This window comes from Suricata suricatta, chromosome 2 (genome assembly GCF_006229205.1).
Source record: "Suricata suricatta isolate VVHF042 chromosome 2, meerkat_22Aug2017_6uvM2_HiC, whole genome shotgun sequence".
In the NCBI taxonomy this organism is placed as follows: domain Eukaryota; kingdom Metazoa; phylum Chordata; class Mammalia; order Carnivora; family Herpestidae; genus Suricata; species Suricata suricatta.
Genome location: NC_043701.1, coordinates 59,829,972 through 59,850,663, shown reverse-complemented (window position 1 = coordinate 59,850,663; position 20,692 = coordinate 59,829,972). Strand labels below are relative to the sequence as shown.

The 20,692-nt window shown below is 38.4% G+C and overlaps 1 protein-coding gene across 1 annotated transcript in view; it reads right to left on the bottom strand.

The window, feature by feature from the left end:
* Window positions 1–683: 683 nt before the first annotated feature.
* The window catches only part of PNPLA8 (patatin like phospholipase domain containing 8), a 35,402-nt gene continuing 15,393 nt past the window's right edge, over window positions 684–20,692 (bottom strand). The window contains exons 6-10 of the mRNA XM_029918684.1: window positions 19,163–19,228; window positions 18,785–18,842; window positions 16,053–16,247; window positions 8,161–8,356; window positions 684–1,702 (exon numbers count right to left, since the gene is read on the bottom strand). Coding sequence (XP_029774544.1) covers window positions 1,428–1,702; window positions 8,161–8,356; window positions 16,053–16,247; window positions 18,785–18,842; window positions 19,163–19,228 — 790 coding nt within the window. The 3' untranslated portion in view covers window positions 684–1,427. The remainder of the gene's footprint in view (window positions 1,703–8,160; window positions 8,357–16,052; window positions 16,248–18,784; window positions 18,843–19,162; window positions 19,229–20,692) is intronic.

The following is a 20,692-nucleotide window of genomic DNA, read 5'->3' as shown; positions in this document are numbered from 1 at the left end:
AGAATTTACTACATTTTATTTCTGAAAAAGACGACTTCTCCTCTTTGCTCCTTTGGAAAGAGCAGGTAAGTCTACCAAGCATGAAGACTGAAAAGTTGTTTTCCCATCTCTTCCCATCTTTTGCTTGTACATTTGCAGAGTCTGGATTGCCATAAAACAGGGCATGACATTGGAGAGCCAGCTTTTCTCATTTGATAAATACAATATCCGAAGCCCAGAGAGCCTGCTCCCCTCCTCCAGGTCACCAACAGGACTTTGCATCAGAGGTGGGATGACCAACTGGACTCTCAGCTCCTCCCAGCACTCTGACCCACACCCCAGTGCCTCCAGGGATTCGCCTTACAAAGAAGCAACAGCCATATCCAGGCAACGGGTTTAGCTTTAGTTGATATGTACAAGGCACAAGGCATTGACTTTTTTCCATTTTTCTTGACAAACCTAAACATGATGTTAGGCTTTACGTGGCAGATGGAGAGATAACAAAGCAAAGATAAATCTGGCTGATACCAAACGATGATTCGGGTTGGTACACCTATAACCTCCATGAAATCCAATGGCTAAAGGAGTTAATCAGGTAAAACAAAACATTTTTTTAAGCACACTGTGGACAGGGGTATTCAATGCTTACAAAAGACAGAAAGCTACCTTCTGAGCAATAACAACTTTACAAATGACATTAGCCCTTTAACAACACAGTATTTCAATAGTTTATTTCTGTTAACGACAGGGATCTTTTCTCAGTAAATTCAAACAAGTTTATAACAGTGAATGGATAAGTTAGAGTTGGAAAAGTTAACCCCCAGCATGATCTTTAAATTTCAGGTGGAACCTCACCTATCTTTATGACCCAAACAGTGTTGAAATAAACACATTTTGAATAGAATTGTGTATCTGGTTCTTCCATATTTCAAATGTAAAAGTCTTCTGACAGAGAATATTCCATGTTTCTGCACCCCGTCTGAGGTTATTACAATAAAAGTCAGCATTTGGATTCTAGAATATAGCTAGTCAAAATGTCAGTGATGGAGATTTAAGAAATGAGCTTTTCCACACGACAGAAAACCAGTGATCAAACAAATTCAACATGATTATGGTGACTAAAGCAAAAACATCACATGTAGTAGGGTAACAGTTCTTGCTTGGCACACATATTAATAAATTTTCAAATATCAAACAACAGAACACCGATATCTACCAAAACCAACTAGCACATTTAAGATTCCTAAAACACTGTTAATTATGAACACCAGAAGAACCTACTCCCGTAAGAATTCTGTAACCCAGCACACCCTCTGTGCCATCCAGGCTGATTTGAGCACGTCTTTCTTCAGGATTCTCCAGTATCTCAAATTCATGAACCCCACAATGCCTCACTGCATCCTCTGACCAGGCCCTCATTTAGAGAGCTACACACACACACGTACTTCTTACAATTTTGAGAAAAACGAAAGGCCTTCATACATGTCAGTTTTTAGTTTTATCCAGTCATTAATTTTCTGCAGAGTTGTTTTTTCTTGACTTAATATTTTTGCAAGTTTTTTCATTTTTTCTTCATTTCTTTCTATGTACCTCAACCCTTCCAGCTGCAGCTGGTTGAGCTTTTCGTCTCGGCTTTCATCTAGAGGTATGTTTTCACACATTACAGGATTAAATCTGAAATAGGTGTCAGGAGGTAACAGACCATCAAGCATCACATGGACTTCTGTTAAAACAGAGAACAGGGTAGGTAAGAAAAATGACTTATTCTGCAATGATCTAGTTTTATCCGTATTTAAAATTCTCTTCTTTTAGGGCAAATTACAAAGCCTTACTTATTTCATCAGTCCAGCCAATTAAGAGTAGGTTTCAGGAATTCATAGTAATGAATCTAATGAAATTCATCTCCCAAGATACTTCTTCCTATAATTCTGCTACATGCTTGTCTACGCTCTTGTCTCTGTTTTGGGTCATAATGTTAGCCGCTGCCGAAACTTGTTTCCAACTTGTTTTGTTTTTAATCTTTGTTTATTTTGAGAGAGAGAGGGAGGGAGGAAGGGGCAGAGAGAGAGGAGAGAGAGAATCCCAAGCAGGCTCTGCACTGTCAGCACGGAGTGTGACACGAGGCTCCATTTCACAAACCTTAAAATCATAACCTGGCTGATGTCAAGAGTCAGATGCTTAACCGACTGAGCCATCCAGGCACCCCTCTTTTCGTTTTTAATTTTGGGTATTATCTTTATTGAGGTATAATTTATCACGATAAAATCCACCGATTTTTAGTGTATAATTTGAGAAGTTCTGACAAATGCGTACCTTTGTGTAATCACAACAATCATGACATAGAATATTTCTATCATCCCAGAAAGTTCCTTAGTGCCTTTTTGTAGTTCCTCCTCTCCTTACTCTTTGCCTTTGCTAGAATTTCACATAAACAGAATCAGAAATCTATAGCTCTTCTGTGTCTAGCTTCTTTTACCTAGCAACACACTCTGGAAATTCAGCCCTGTCATAGTATGTATGTATCGATGGTTCTCTCCTTTTCATTGGTGAGTAGAGTTCCACTGCACAGATATACCACAATTTGTTCCTTCCAGTTCTGGTTCTCCCCAGTTTTTAGCTATCTGGAATAATCCTACAGTAAGCATTTACATATAAGTCTTCTTGTGGATATATGATTCCATTTCTCTGGAGGGAATACTCTGGGATGAGATTGCTGGATCATATGGTAAAAGTGTGTTTATCTTTTTTTTGCAGTATAGTTGACAATGTTTCATGCTCACCTTTTTAAAAACTGCAACACTGCTTTCCAAATGGCCACACCACTTTGCATTTCAATCATTACTGTATCAGAGTACCCACTGTTCACATCTGCCCAAACTTGGTATTGTCAGCCTTAATTTTAGCCATTCCAGAGAACGTGTGGTGGTATCCTGTGGTTTTACTTTTCATTTCTCTAATGACTAATGAGGTAAAGTCTTTTATGTACTTTTTAGTCATCTGCGTATGTTTTTCAATGAAGTATTCAAATATTTGCCCATTTTTTTCACTGAATGTTTTGTGTATACATATATATATATATATATATATATATATATATATGTATATACACACACACACACAATTCTCTATACAGTTTAGATCTGTAGATATGTATCTGATAATAGATCAGATACATGTTTTGCTAGTATTTTATTTCAATCTACAGCTTGTCTTTTCATTTTACTAAGAGTGTCTTCTGAAGAGCAAAGTCTGTAATTTGAGAAAGTCTACTTTATCTGTTTTTTTCTTTTTGGTTCATGTTTTTTGTGTCCTATCTGAAAAATCTTTACCTAACCCAATGCCATTTAGATTTTCTCCAAGGTATTCTTCTGGAAGTTTTACAGTTTTAACTCTTATGTTTAAGTCTATGATCCATTTCAGATTAATTTTTATATATGGTGGGAAGGGTCAAGATTCACTTTTTTGACTATAGTTTTCTAACTGTCCCTATTTTATTGGTTGGAAATTTCCCCTAAATGGGAAAATTAAATTATCTTAATGAAAATATTTTGAGCTTACATGTATGGATCAATTCCTGTACTCTCTATTATGTACCATTCATTGATCTAAAGGTCTAACTTTATGCAAATTCCACAGTCCTTTGCTTACTGGAGTTTCATGGTCTTGAGATCAGAGAATAGAAGTGGTTCAACATTGCTCTTTTCAAAATTGTTTTGGCACTTCCGAGTCCTTAGCATACCCATATAAACTTTACAGTCACCTTGTTAAATCTCCATCCCAGAAAAAGGCTGCCTGGGTTCTTATAGCAATTGGATTATCTACAGATCCATTTGTGGGGACCAGCGAAACAACACTGAGATTTCCAATTCACAAATATGCTATATCTACTGATTTATTCAGTAATGCTTTAATTTCTTTCAGTAATGTTTTGCAGTTTTTACTGTTCAGGGCGTGTACATTATTTGTGAAATAATTCCTTCAGTGTTTAATATTCTCATGCTGTTATAAATGATATCTATCTTTGTATATATCTAATTTAAATTTCCACTTGCGAGTAGGAAGAAATACAACTGATTTTTACTGACCTTGTATTCTCTAACTTTTTGGGTCTACAAGCTTTTTAATAGATTCCTTAGGACTGTCAACATAGACCATGGTGTCACCTATACATATTTACTTCATTTCTAATCTATCTGCTCTTTATTTCCTTTCAGTGCCCTGCAGTACTGGAAAGGGCCTCCACGACAGTGCTGACTGGAGGTGATGAGAGACACCTTACTCTGCTCTTCATCTGAAATAGAAAGTATTCAGCCTTTCACCGTTAAATATCATGCTAGCTCTAGGTTTCTTGATTTGTTTTTCATTTTTTAGAAATGTCCTTTGTCAGGCTGAGGAAGTTTCCTTCTGTTCCTAATTTACTATGAGTTTTTATCACGAATGGATGTCAAATTTTGTCACATGTCGTTTCCACATCTGTTGAAACCATGTTTTAGTCTATTACTATGGTAAATTATATTGATTTTTTTAAATTTTTTTTAATGTTTTATTTATTTTTGATACTGAGAGAGACAGAGCATGAGAGAGGGAGCGGCAGAGAGAGAAGGAGGCACAAAACTGGAAGCAGCCTCCAGGCTCCAAGCTGGCTGTCAGCACGGAGACTGACACGGGGCTCAAACCCACGAACGTGAGATCTGACCTGAGCCGAAGTCGGAGGCTTAACCGACCGAGCCACCCAGGCGCTCCTATTGATTTTTTTTAATGTGAAACCAACTCTGTATTCTTGGAATGAATCCTACTTGGTTATACTGTATTCTCCTTTTAATATACATCTGAATTAAATTTATTAGTATATTTTAAGAATTTCAGCACGAGGGAACTAATAGCGAATTGGTATTTTTATGTATTTTACAATTTTGGGGGGGCATGGTTTTGGTGCCAGGGTAATGCTAGCCTTATAGAATGACCTGAGATGTATTTACTCTTCTTCTATTTCACGCAAGTATTTATGTAGAATTGTTACTAATCTTATCAGCTGCATTTTTCATTTTAGGTCGTGTATTTTTCCCCTCTAGAAGTTTGACTTGGGTCCCTTTTGTATCATTCATTGCTCTTATCATGTTCAAGTCTTCCTCCAGCCCACCGAACTTGAAAAGCATACTTTTAATAGTTACTGCAATGTCCTTGTCTGCTAATTACCTACTTATCATCTGTTTCGTATCTAGGTCCGTTCTCACTGATTGGGTTTGCTCTTGGTAAAGGGTATCCTTTTCCTGACTCTTTGTATGTCTGGTAATTTTTTATTGAACACCAAATATTGTGAATTTTTATTTTCTATGTACTAGATTTTATTGTATTCTTTTAACCGCGTTTAATTTTATTCTAACAATGGATGCTGTTAACTAGATTCAATGTGATCTTTTTGAGGATTGCTTTTAAGCAGTGTTAGGATGGATGCAGAGCCGCCCTGAGTCTAGAACTAATCTTATGCCACTACTGAAACAACACTCTTCTGAGGACCCCACTTCATAGCTCGTGTATTACAAGGTCCTTCTAATCTACTGACAAAACTCTGAGCTGCTCAGGGTCCTATGTGAGCTCCAAGAACTGTTCTGTGTCATCCTTCCTGGTGCTTCTTTCCCCTGCCTTGGGTAGTTTCCTCACAGGAATGCACCAATCAGTCCTCAAAGGGACTCCCCTGCATGTCTCTGGAGCACTCTCTCTGTGAAGCTGCCTCCTCTTGTATTTTGCCCACAAATTCTAGTCTCCTTGGTCTCCATGAACTCTAGCTCTGTGTCCTGTTCTGCTTTATCAGGTTCACCCCTCCCTGTGCTATAATCTAGAAACTCTTTTTAAGGAGCAAGCTGGGCAACTGCAGAAATTACTTCATTTATTTTCCTTCTTTCAGGGATCCCTGACTCATGCCACCTCTAGAAGTTTGATTTGGGTCCCTTTGGTATCATCCATTTCAGACATCTAATGTTGGAAAACCACTGTTCGGTTTAGTTTGCTAATGGTTTAAGCAGAGAGGAAATGTATGGCTTCTGTTATTTTATCATGGCCAGAAGTGGAAGTCTTAACCCAGTTTTTAAACATCTAAACGCTATTATCCTTTAACACCTGTATCAGGTCTAATTTATTTCTTTAAAAAAATTTTTTTAATGTTTTATTTTTGAGAGAGAGAGCATGCGTGAGCAGGGTAGAGGCAGAGAGAGCAGGAGACACAGAATCTGAAGCAGGTTCTAGGCTCTGAGCTGTCAGCACAGAGCCTGACATGGGGCTCAAACTCGTAAACCCGAAGATCATGACCTGAGCCGAAGTCAGACACTTAACCAACTGAGCCACCCAGGCGCTCTTAGTCTAACTTACTTACTGTAACGCCTCCACAATAATCTATTTTAGTTTTCTTATTCCCCTTCTTAATTCATAGTCTTAATCATGTACAACTATTCACCATTTATTTAGTAGTTGATAATACATTAGATTGAGCTAAGTGAAATGGCAATTTTTATCGTTCAATAACCCATCTAGTACCAGCAATTACACACCGTTCAAATTTTTCATTAACTAGAGTGTAAGTGCACTACAGTGGAAGCAGCATTACTTTTTTCTTGAAAATTCCAAATTAGCCCATCAGCTGGTTTGTACCAGATACACAGAAGTGTTTTGAGCCTGGCTGACCAAAGCTTCTGTTTCTCAGCAGACTGTGTACAACAAGAATATTGTATAGACCCAGATATATGCTTTTTGATAACAATGGTGGTTAATTCCATAGTTTGATGAAAAATACTAAGGAATTTTCTTTTACTAGTTTTCAAGCACAGATCAAGCACCATTCTATTCTAACTTTGCACTTGCATTTACGTAAAAATAGGCCACATGGATCACAAAGGCAGCATCATGCCCTTCTTTAAGAAAGTTGCTTTATGCTGCCATAGGCATTTGTTTCAATGCAAACATTCAGAAGTTTAAGTATTCTGGGTGTAACTCAAATGCATTTGTGCTGTGATCTAATAAAGTAAAAGATGTGATGGAAAACAAAAAAGAGAATTTTATTGATTTGATAACAAAATTTCAGATAGTGAAAAATCCAGTCTACAAGCTTCTCTTGGGTTATCATTAACAGATAAAAGTCCTAAGTGGGGAGTTTAAGATCCTCCTGTGGGCTAATGACTTAGCCAATAACATGACAATATGGAAAGAATGAGATTCAGAAGCAAGGTGCTGTTAAGTGGTGACAGTTCTTTTTAAGAACCGAACAGCATATTTACAAAAGGTTTAAAAATAAAATAGTAAACTAAGGAGATCTAGACCTCAAGGCCAAAATTGGACACTCAACAAATACTCAGTGACTGCCTACTGTGTGCTGGGCATTGCAGTCAACATAGTCAATTGGGTAAGTCTCCACCTTGTATTCTTGCAGGATAGAGAGATTATAAGCAACTACACAAGCAAATATGTGGTCCACATCCACATAATGAGAGAAATGCTCTAAGTTGGGAAAAAAGAGAGAAAGAAGCAGGGTAAAGAGGTTAGAATGACATGGTGAGGGAGCTGGAGAGCAATCAGGAACGGTCTCTGAGGAAGTGACGTCTGAGCAGAGGCCTGAATGAAACAGGGACGTGAGGCAAGCGTGAATGTGGGGGAGACGGCACACAGAGGGCAGGGCAAGTGTAGAGCTCCCAAGGCCAGGGACCGCTCAGCAAGTCCGAGGACAGCAAGGACCAAGGTGTGGCTGGACAATTGGACAGAGGGGATACACGTGAGGAGAGGGGGAGGGACGCAGGTCTTAAAGGAGCTGGTGTATTTCAGTGATTGAGGTTCTGGGATTTTGTTTGAAGTGTGATGGGAAGCCCAGAGGGTTCGGAGCAGGATAAAGACAGGATTTAGTTTATATGTTAAGAGTCTCCAGCCAACCTTTGTGCTGATCCTGCTTCAGATACTTCTCCCACTGTACACAGGCAAAGGTACCACCAGTGCCCTGATGAAGAAGAGTCTCTCTTCTGGGGTCCCTTAGAAGAAATGAGTGACGAGAAACAGAGAAACAGCCTAAGATCTGCTCCCCTACGTTTATGAGCCTCCCACAGAGCTGCCACGCGCTCTAGTAGTTAGCAGCGGCTCGAGCCAGCAAACAGTGAGCTCCAGGAGTCCCAGTGAGCGCTGAAAGGCGGCAGACAGACTAACCTTCTGTATCCGTCGCACTGTTGATAACGTTCGACAGCTTGGTTTTCAAGCTCGTGTACGTCACCGAGTTTCTCACGTCACTCTCGTACCGCCCGGTGCCCAGAGACACGATGCACTCCAAGGGCACGTCTGGCCAAAGACATTTACACTCGTGCATGGCCAGCGCGGAGGGGTTATTCAGAAGCAAGCCTCCGTCCTGCAAAACGGAAGTCAAGAAAATACAGTGCAGAACTCTGAAAAGTGAAATTCCATTTTACAAATATGAAAACAAAAATTGTATTTTCAACAGTTTGAAATTTACTCACAAGCAGAGTAATAAACTGAACGAATTATTTAAACACAAGAAGTTCCCTTAAGGTATTTACTTTCTATACTACTGCTTCAAAAAAGGTAATGGGAAAACTCACTGGCCTTATTACACTTTCCCTTCCTTTTATGAAAGTTCTTTTAACTTCTTCGATTGCTTTGCATATTTTTCTCAAACTACTAAAATGAACAGAATTACCTTTTAAAGATTATCCTTATTTAGTAGTTACTATAGATTCTACATAAAACGTAAAAATCATGGTCCTACCAAACGATTAAAACTAGCGTTTTGTTCACAAGTCAAATATAACCAAATTAATTAAACTAATTTCACTGAAACCGTGTTGACAATACAATTTCAAAGTATCATGTTCATTAAAATGCACATGTCCTCTAAACAAAGTAGGCAAACCCTGTACTGCGAAGCATTTATCAATCGTAACTATCATTTTAAAGAATTCAGAAGGAAAGAAGGGTAAAACATGCCGACAGAATACTGCAAAACTGTTGTAGAATAAAAGTATATGGCCAGCCTTACCTCACTGGCATAAACCTCTCTTGGTATTAGTGTATCCATTCGATTTTGAAAAACTATAAACTGTTAGGAAGTTACTCCTAATAAGCCCAAATCCCCCTTCCTGTAGCTGTCGTCCATTAATTCCAGATAGTGTATTTTAGAGCCACACAGATTTGGTCATCTTCTAAGCCTACAGTTCATCACTCATGAGGTATCTGCACCCCCTTGCCTTTGTGACCTGGGACATGTTAACTCTCTCAGAAACACTCTCCGGCCCCCTTCTTTGCTCACCTAATTCCCATTTATTCTTCAAAACATGGGCCAAGAGTAATTTATCCAGCAAGAACCTAAGTGAAATAATCCTAACATATTGAGTTGAAAATAGTCCATCTCTACTGGAAGATAAGAGATTGTCTAATTCTGTACTAGAACACTGAAAAAGAATTTTGAAAAAATAGGTTTGCTGCAAGAATACGAAGAGAAGATACAACCTTAACTTGGCATGCCCTAATGCAGTACACATTTGAAATATAGGCACCAAGATTGTAGTAACACAAATATTTTGGGGTAAAGATCTATAAAGAATTAATTTTTTTTCTTGTGACAGATGTGTATTTTCAAAATTCCTTTTTAGTGTACCACAGAAAAATTATGGCAAACTCAGATCTTTAGTAAATGAGCCACTTTGCATGGCTAACTTTTCCTTAGAGCACAGTGTGTGTGCAGGTGTGTGTATTTAATACAATCCTTTCTGCAACAAGCCACGTGCTTTTCAAAAAAATATACTAATGGTGTCTTAATTTTCTCTTGAGGATTCAGAACTATGGGGGAAAACACAGATCAGAAATACTGATACTTCTAATTCCAATCGCAGCTCCTGCACCTCCTAGCTGTTTAGCAGAGGCATCACGACTTTTAAAAATAAGGTATGACTAGGAGCACGTGGGTGGCTCAGTCGGCTAAGCATCTGACTTCAGCACAGGTCTCGATCTCACAGCTGGTGGGTTCAAGCCCTGAGTCGGGCTCTGAGCTGTCAGCACAGAGCCCAAAACCTGCTTCGGATTCTGTGTCTCCCTCTCTCTCTGCCCCTCTCCCACTCGTACTCTGTCTCTCTGTCCTTCAAAAATAAACATTAAAAAATTTTTAAAAAATAAGGTGTGACTTGCTAATTTCTAAAATTTTATGATTAGGTACTACACTGAGTATAGATAAGACATACAATTTTAAATGGGCTCAACGGCAACTTATTTTAGTACCAGCCCTAGAACTTTAAGAAGTGTCTGCTGAAAGCTTTTCCCCCCAGTAACTTGCAAGTTTCTGATAAAGGTAAAAAGCAGCACACACGGCGATCCAAGCTCTAGTGAGGTAATAACTTGACTTTCTTTCTACAAAATGTTGACTCAAAGGATCAGAGCCTTCTGCCAAGTGGTTTCCCTTCCTTGTGGAAAACCACCTACCCCACCTCCACCACTGCCTACGCTAGTGCTCTCCGGCTTCACGGTCCCATTAAAAACATGCAGCGTTTTGCCTTGGTAATGAAGTAACCAGTGTTACTAAAATTTCTCGTGGAACACCTTACCTTTTTTTGAATTTATGTTCAGTTATCTTAGGGGGAGGGGAGCATTTATTTCGTAAAGCACAAATAACGACAATTCTTCATTTTAAGTGTTACCAGACCAACTTTTCAAAAACACGTATCTCAAGTAACACTCTGCATCCGTGAGATGACACTGGAAGCCAGCAGTGCAGAAATGTCTCAAAGGTAACTGGCTCTTTAGTTAGGGACCAGCCGCTGTGAGGCTAATGGTCCTTTATTATAGCCCACGTCACCCCTGCCACGTCATCACAGCTTGATGATTCTTCTGGGTACCAGGGATACATGGGGCTGTGCGGGTTCTCAGAAAACCTGCTGTCACCTGTGTTCGCTGCCTGTTTCAGTCTCTGTTTTAGCACAGGTTGTTTGCTGCCACTCCCGATCTGATCTCTGCCTTCCCCGAGGTGCTCATCCCCATCACTCTCTAACTTCATCTCTTCTAAGAATGTTTTAGGTTTCCACACGTGTGACTTTCATGAGAGAAGGCTATTCTTCCAAAAGACAGCTCCAGTCATCAGGGGCCCATTTATTCACAGGCCTACCACATTTCAGCTCTTTGGCTGTTTTCACAATGTCCCTTTGTGGCCGAGAGAGGCTTGAGTTTGGATTGTCGCTGAAACCTACAGATGGCAACAAGTTGGCCTGTGGACAGCCAAGGTCTGGGATCCAAAACAGAGGAGGGGGGCTGGGCAGCTCAGCTGGTTGAGCATCCGACTCTTGATTTTGGCTCAGGTCATGATCCCAGGGTCATGACATTGAACCCCGTATCAGGCCCTGTGCTGAGCGTGGAGCCTACTTAAGATTCTTTCTCTCCCTTTGCCCTTCCCCTGTTCATGCTCTCTCCCTCTCTTAAAGAACTGAAAAAAATAATTAGCTATCTTTATAGATCTGTTGAAAGTTTGTAAAAACCTACTAGGATTCTTTGAGTGTAGGTAGTAATAATTATTTCCTAAAGGTTTCTCAACTATAAATTTTAATTTAATCTTTTCAACTTTCACCTTTTTCAATTAATAGGACATTAGAATAAAACCTACCACATAAAAGAGGTACTTCTTTATTTCTAACTTAGCAAGAAAGTTACCTCTTTTAAAACTTTTATTTTAAATTCTATAGTTATACTCTGGATAACTTCTAATCATCTCAGTATTTTAGATGGACTTCTTCACTATTATAATAGCCTATAAAGAAGGGTCAGAAAAGACAAAAAGGTGAGAAAAGATAAGAAGGGGCAAGAGAGGCAGAGCAAAAATTGATAAGAGCAAAAATTGGTAAGAGCAAAATCAATTCCAAATTAAAAGGTTGCCAGGTTTCCAATGGTTTTAATAGCCATGCTTTAAAGTAAATTCCCATTCCTTGAATGTACTTATTTTCCACCAAATATATGCAGAAGTTAAGATTCTTTGGTGTTCACTCTAGTTCATGGAGAGGATACCGCCCCTTGAGCCCTGCTGTACTTAGCCACTCCTGTCAAATGCCTCTTCGATCAGGAAGTCATCAGGCCGATGTTACAACTATTGAGTATCTGGTATTTGCCAGGCCCATGGCCAGACGCTCAGGTAAAACAGACTTAAAAAGTGAACTGACTGAGGGGATGCCTACGTGGCTTGGTCGGTTGAGTGTCTGACTCTGGCTCAGGTCATGATCTCACAGTCCACGGGTTGGAGCCCCGACTCGGGCTCTGTGCTGACAGCTCAGAGCCTGGAGCCTGCTTCAGATTCTGTGTCTCCCTCTCTCTCTCTCTCTGCCCCTCTCTTGCTTGTGCTCTCTCTCTCTCAAAAACAAATATTTTTAAAGTATTTAAAAAAAAAGTGAACTGACTAAATAATTTGCTACTTATCTCTCAAAGGTACACACAGGATTGGGTTTCAACAGCAGTATATCATACATGTACTCAACAGCCTAAAATTTAGATACGTTTAATTTCTTTTAATGTACATTTAATCATTTCAAATCATACAGACTACCTTTCAGGAAATTACCACTGTGCAATGTGAATGTCTCCTAATCAACTCATCCCAACTTATTATTTTTTGATTTTAAAAAAATTTTTGTTTCTTATTGTGGTAAAATACCCTTTTAATCCTTTTTAATGTTACAGTTCAGTGGCATTAATTACATTCAGAATGTTTTATGACTATCACCACTATCTTTTTCCAAAATGTTTTTATATCACTCTAAAGGGAAACTCTAAAACCAGTAAGCTATCATTACTTCCCTCCCAATCCCATTTCTATCCTAACTGACTACTCATTCTTCAACGTCTTTGTAAAGCTGACCCTGACAGAATAAACCACTTCTTCTACACTACTTCTTAACCCTACATATGTTCATTATTGAACTTATCATGCTATTATTTAACTGTGCTTATATTCTCCTAATGTGAGCTGTTTGAGGGTAGGGCCCAGGAAACACAAGGGATAGGCTGGCACTTACTAAAACCTTCAGGGTTTTCACGATTAGCACCATTTCTGGCAGAGTAAGTAGTCACAACATTTGTGACCAGTTATACTGAAAATTAATAGTTGTGGCCTGGCACAGGCACGATCTGCCAGGTGCCAGGCAGTTCTTTCTGCTGAAAACACTATTTACCAGGAACATTTATTTGAAGTATCATAATCCCCTTTAGGTTAATGTATTCGGGGTTCATAACCTTTCAAAATGTAAATAAGGCCTAAGAGAAACAATATATGAAAATCTGTCATGAAAACCTTTAGTGCAAATGAATTTATCAGAGTCTTTCTCCAAAGGCAGAGAATAAATGATTCAATTCTGGACGTGGCGATGCGAAAAAGAAGAGAGAAGGGATATGAGTATGTCCAAACTCATCAAACTGTATACATCAAATATGTTCACTTTTTGGTATGTCAATTACACAGCAATAAAACGAGAGAGAGAGAAAGGATAATTTTATATAAAACGTACTATTTCAAGAGAGATATGATGCTACTTGGGCAGAAGAGAGAAATAATAAATTAGAAAACTACTCAAAAAGAATTCCTCTCACTATAATTTTCTAGGACATGTAATAAACCTTGTAAATACTACCATATTCTTTTCTTCATAGGCAAAGGTAAATGAAATCTTTCATCTACCTACTCACACCTCTTAATTATAGCACTACTTTCAATCTCCGCTCAAACAGAATATTAATCTATAATTTATACTCTACATGGTTCCAAATGGATATGAAGTAACTTACATTAAGACGTATGTCAGACATGACAGTTAAAAGAGATTTTAAAGATGAGTCTGGAAATAACTCAATTATTCAAAGAGCTTAGGATAAGAGGATTATAATAAGTAAGTACCATATTTTAGTTTTAAACTTCGTAACAATTTCTGAAGAACTGGAAAGGAACTTCACTTGAATGTTTTGTTTAAACAATCAAGATCATTCACATCTTTGAATATTCTAATCAATCTTTCATGGCATCCTTTGAGTAGAAAAATATCCCATTTCTTCCTCATGTTTAGAAGAGAATATAAAGTAAAAAAAAAAATGTTGTTAACAATAGGGTTTGCTTTGAATCCAGATTTCATTTAAATATTACTAATTAGATGTGCAAATCTTCCTGGAGTCAAGTCACTACTTTACATAAAAGTGCATTCTCTGTACATGTGATTACATGCTTTACATAAATTTTGTGTAATAAGTCATTTTAATCTGTAGCTCAACCTAAATTCAAAGATTAGAGTCATCAATATAAAAATGGCTAACCATGAAAAGAACTATCACTAGTCTAAATGAAATGGAAAAAGAACCACTGAATTACTTTAGTTTGTTTTAATGTATTCTCTAGGACTAAATTAAACTTTAGAACTACTTCCTCTTAGAGAAAAACAATAAAAAGAAAATGAGATAACTTCTTTTGAAGTCTAGGAACATATGGTCCTGAAATGCAGTAACTTACCATTTGAGACTTCTACTAATATTTGGCATAACTATAATTTTGTAGCACAACAATCACCTTAAAGTTATGTTATAAACCTTAACCACTATGTTTTGAATACACTGTCTAAATTATTTCTCCGTTTATGACATGGTGAGAATAAGAATATGCAGAAATCACTGTTAGAACAGCAAGGTATGTATTAAAATAAGAATTTTATTTTGACCACTACGTCTTGAAACCAATGTCAGAAGGACTCTACAGCTAGCTCTTTCTGCCTTGAGTAGGTGGAAGAAAGAGGAGACAGGCGAGAAGGCGGAAGTGCCTTACATAATTCAATAATGACTGATTTGACAAAGAAATAGACTGAAGTGACTCCAAATACAAAAGGAATCCTATGTTAAATGCGTAACTACAAAAATTATGACATTACTTCTAGAAAGACACGGGGAAATGGGATAGCTGACCATACATTTTAAAATATGTATAAGGTACTATAAAAGTATAGGAGAAAATAAAACTGATAAAAGTGCTTCAGTTACTAGAACACTGAAACATGGAAAGTGAAATGACATAGTTGATATACAGTTCATATAGATGACGTATGCATGAGTCCTGAATGACATCTGAAAACTCTTATCAAAATACTTTTCTTCTCGACATCTACCTGAATGCCAAATAAACAGAGCACAAAAACATCACTGAATAGAGAGGAAAGTTCAGGTTAATAGCTCTATGGAATGAGACTGAATTTAAGTGGGATATCATCGAAAAAACTAAGCATATAGAAAACATGTATTTTGGTAGTATCAGCTCAAGAGTTTTCGCCACTTTTTCATCATTCAGTTTAAGTCAGGAGGAATTAAGATTTCCATAAAATGGGAAAAACTTGACAGGGAAAAATTTATGATAAATACATAAGTCTACATTACAGAAAAAGAATAAACCACCAGAAATAATAGTCAATGTTGCACATCATTCAGCCATAAACTTCAAAAGAGTCTAATTACAGGTAGCTTCCCAACCCTGTCGCTTGTCAGGTGTGATCGTGCTCCAGTTACTGGACGTTTCTTAAGACTCCAATATCTCATCTGTGAAAGAGGACTACCTACCCACCTCATAGGCAGTGGTAATTAGGTGAGACAGTGTGTGCCAAGGACTATGTAAGTCTAGCACACAGCCGACTTTTTATTTTATATAATCTCCTTCAAAATATGTCCACCCAAACTGTCAAACACATTGGGATCTGCGTTCCCAGGGACCATGTTTCATTTTCAATTATTTCATTTTATTATAATGGGATGTTTTATTTTTCATTTTTATTATATTTGGAAAGCCACACATTTTCTGATCAATACATGATAATTAGTTATGAATCACATCATATAAAATAAAAAAAAATCTTTCCTAAAATGTGTTCTCAAGCCAGAAGGCCTGTTAATTTAAGAAAAACAAACAACAAATAAAAACATTTTGTGTGGCACATCTTTTCCCACACATGAACATGAAGACCAGATAAGACATTTAGTAAGTGCTGATTCTATAATCACATGAACGTTTCAAAGGTAAGCCACAGTCAACTTACCTGGTGAAGGTCATTTCCCAGTGCGTACTCGGCAAAGTAGCCGGGCGCGGCAGACGAGGCTCTGATCGCCTGCCACATTTTGTACTGACAGCCTCCCAGATAGTGAGAGTTGATGCCAGGAAAGTGACCATAGTTCCTGAACACAAAAGCCTTTGGCGTTATCCCTCTGTTCACTATGGTACTTACTGCAGCAACCTAGTAAATTAAAAAGTGAACAATACCCATTGTAAAGAGCAGTACTGGGATCTGGAAAAACTTAAGTATTATTTAGTACGAACCACCTACAACTCTACCCATCAAGATAAACATAAATATGATGTTAAGCAAAGGGAACCAGATCTGTCTATGTTCTTTATGGGAAAATAGATACAAGGACTGAGTCAATTTTGAGAAATGCATATAAGACAGTAATAGCGAGGCCCTACAGCACAGGGGTTAGAGCCCTGGTTTTGTAAGACAGTAAGAAGGTATTTTCTGGCTACCTGACCTGATTAGCTATGTAAAAAGAAGACATAAATCACAAATCTCTGTACAATAACCAATATAGCAGTAGTAGCAATGAATGCAAACTACTTGAAGAAGAATAAATACACTATTTTCATAGTATTTACAAACTAGTCTTTGCTTCTGTTCTCTCGAAGGCATTATGACTTTAGTAACTGAAACTAACACTATACAAACTCTCAGGGCTTTCTTATCCTACTTAATAACTGGCATCTGGGCAACTTCTTATTAAAATTACTAACATGGACATCTTGGGTCTTGGATCTTATTAGTACCAGTTGAATTTATATAAAATGTCTTGTATTCATTAATGACCTGTAATATAAACTGAAGAAGAAAGTGAAAGGTATTGAGAATGCCAAAGTTATCAGGGTTCTGTGCCAAATCCTGCCAGGGTCCTGGTCGCTTTACTATTTCATAAACCAACTGTGATCCCCCTGATCCTGTAAGTGATCTGAGTGTGTTCTAGGCCGCTGTGGGTAAGAGTCGTCATACACCAAAATCCAGGGGTCTGTCTGTGAATTGGTACACAGACTGGCTGAATTAAGAATCATGTGGAAAACATGATAAACCCACTTATCACAAGTGAATTACTTTTTGAGGTGGCTGAAGTTCTCTTATGCCTACTCTTTTATTTAAAGTTGGCAAGTCCTCGACTTAGAAACAAGCAAAAAACTCTGCAGACATAGAGGGGAACAAATGACAGGTGCAGGGCACACCCTGGGACCTTCTCCAAAAGAGCTGTGTGCATCTCATTCACATGGCCTCCGACCCCCTGCTGCTGATTCACCTCCCGCTTCAGTCTCCTTCTGCACAATGTGCTTGAATCCTGAGGCTCCAGTCTTCTGGAACCTGCAGTTCCTACGTGTCTCCATGCCTCCTCCCGCACATGTCCTTCCCTTTGCCAGCAACACTCCTACTCACCAGCCTTCCCATTAAGACCTCAAACCTCATATCCTCAGAATAGCCTTCCTCATGTCCCTGTAAATACATGCTTCCACAGAACTGTTTTTGTGCTCCATAGCATTTATTTCAGGAAAACTCTATGTCATTTGTGTGATTACCGGATTAATGCCTACTTTGCTCTACGGGACTATACACTCCATGTCTGCATTTACTCAGTAAGGTCTCCAAAGTGCCCAGCGCAGTGTTGACACATTGGCTTCTAATTAATATCTAAAGAACGAATGGGGGGCACCTGAGTGGCTCAGTCGTTAAGCGTCTGACTCTTGGTTTCAGCTCTGGTTATGATCTCAAGTTTCATGGATCAAGACCTGAGACAGACAGAGCCTGCTTGGGATTCTCTCTCTCCCTCTCTCTCTCTGGCCCTCCCCTACACTCTCTCTCCCCCTCTCAAAATTAAAAAAAAAAGGGGGTGGGATGAATGAAATTTAAATAAGCAAGAGAAAGAAGGGGAGCTGTATTTGATTTTTCATGGTTACAGCTTATTATCCAAAGAATAAATACAAGCTGCAAGGGATTCTGAAGGACATAAATCCTATTCCTTCTTCAAATAACAAGTATTATTAAAGAACACAGAACTCAACCAATACTCAGTTCATTGGATTTCAAACAAAACAAAAAGAGCAGCCACACTGAGACATATCCTAGTGGCATTAATATTTCTAAAATTTAGCTTCCATTTGTATGTTAACCTAACATACATCTATAGGCACATAAAATCTCTTTTAAAAATCTTAGAGGAGGAAATGCCAGACTTTTTCTTAAATCACTAAGATTTGATTAACCTCATGATAAAATAATTCTTCCTTATTTTTAGTCTTAGTCTTTCATGTTCTTAAACTTCTGTTGTACTCTTACTGGTCACAGAAGATGCCTAATGGGGTGCCTGGGTGGCTCAGTCAGTTAAACACCCAACTTCGGCTCAGGTCATGATCTCACGGTCCCTGGGTTCAAGCCCTGCATCGGGCTCCATGCTAAGAGCCCAGAGGCTAGAGCCTGGTTCAGATTCTGTGTCTCCCTCTCTCCCTGTTCCTCCCTTGCTCTGTCTCTCTCTCTAAAATAAATAAAAATTAAAAAAAATTTTAGAAGTTAAATGAACACACCCTGTATCTTCACAGAATGGCACAAAATGTAAACAATCTATATAATCTATTAAAAGATGTTCCAAGAAATGTCTCCCTTCATAAATAAAGGGTCTTCGGAATAAGTGCTTTCACGTGACCTTCAATTCCAAATTGGTGTTACATTTAAGACTCTAAACTTACCTTAGGACATGTAGGATTTCTTGCTGTTTCAATCATTAGTGAGGATCCCATTCTGTCCCTTTATAAAAAGGAAAATTAAATTATATCAAAATGATTTTATCTCCTAACATCATGGGACACACAATATGAAAATACTGTTTGTTCAGGGCTTTGTCAAAGGACTAGGAGCAACAGAAAAGAAATATAAAAATAAGAAATATAATAAATAAGGTACCTCTAGTTGCCTTATAGTACAATTAAAGCACATGAAACAATGTATAGACACTTGTTAAGCTGATTTGAACTCCCAGTATCTACAGTTCGGGGAGGAGTGTGGATCAGCCAGGCCGCAAGAGGTGTGGCTTGAGAAAGGACGCAGGAGACGACAAGGAAACATACCCAAGACAGGACATGGCAGGGGTAAAGGCACGGAGGTAGGATGAACTTGTTATTTTCAGGGTCCTCCTGACAGGATAAAGGAGCTATGCTCAGATAAAACTGCCTAAGTATATAGAGTAGTTACAGACCCAATCAGGACATTTAGCCTTTAAACCTGCTTTATTACAGAGCCAATGTCATTCCTAAAAAATGCTTTTTAAGTCATCTGAGCTGGCATGTGAATTACTGCAACATTATTGATAATGTCCTCAGGCAGCCATTTCCACAATTCCATTATAAGGGAGTTTTATTTCAGCAGATATTTTTTCCTGGCTTAAAAATGTTTTTTCCCCTCTATTGGATATAAAGACTATGTTTTTTGCCAGCTTGCCTCAAAAAGAAAAAAACCCATGTTTCTCATGACATTTTTCAAACATATTCATGATTCTCAAATAGAGTATTAGTGAGTTTCACTTACAGGTAGTATGCACAAATTAGGTGGTGATCTACTCTGTACAATCGCTTTATAAATATCGAGGTAAAATACTTTCTAAAGCAGACAAGATCTTTGCCTTTCTGAACCCGATCTATATGTTTCATTTGCGTGAAGACCAATGCAACTGAATTCTTCTAATGATCTTTATCTTTTCATAGAAATCCTGCTGTAAAATTGGGATAGAGATCCTGGGAACATGCTGCTTTTATAGTTTAAGCAAAGTTCACATTTGTTTTTCTTGAACCTGATTTTATAAACAGAGGTAAATGCTTCAGTGAAGTTATGAATATAAATTCAAAGAGAAAGTCAGGAACACTAATTGTTTATTTCAGAGAGATGTGAAAATACAAAAAGGAAAAAGGTCAACATTCCTAGATTCTACTGGTATAATTGAGGTGTCCCTAAAATAACACAAAAAGATCACTGAAAAAAAAAACAAGCAGAAATGTGCTCTCAATAAATAAGAGAAACAAAAGACAAAAAAAATAAGCCAGAGAGTAAATGTATAAGTACAAAAACGGCCCCCCAATGAACAGCACTTCCCGGTGTCCATATCCTTGTATACAGTCCCTTCCCACAGACCTGAGGTTTCAGTGGCTGGGGTCAAGGGGACATCAGCAAACATGTCATTAAAGTGAGGCTTGATAAGTATTCCTGCACTGGGCTTGCCCTCTTGAAACTCAGACCACCCTAGTGGGATGAAGTTCAGAACGAGAGTGACCGTGAGGTGAGGGAGACCAGCGCCTGCACCATCTCAGCTGTGCTGTGAGTGGGAGGGAGTTCAGACAAGAACAGAAGAAATGACCACACCACAGAATCACATTGTTTTAAACCACTATATTTTGGGGCGCCTGGATGGCTCAGTTGGTTAGGCATTCGACTTCGGCTCAGGTCATGATCTCACTGTGAGTTCGAGCTCTGTGTCCAGCTCTGTGCTGACAGCTCAGAGCCCGGAGCCTGCTTCAGATTCTGTGCCTCCTTCTCTCCCTCTCCTTTGCTCGTGCTCTGTCTTTCTCTCTTTCAAAAATGAACATTAAAAAATTAAAAAAAAAAAA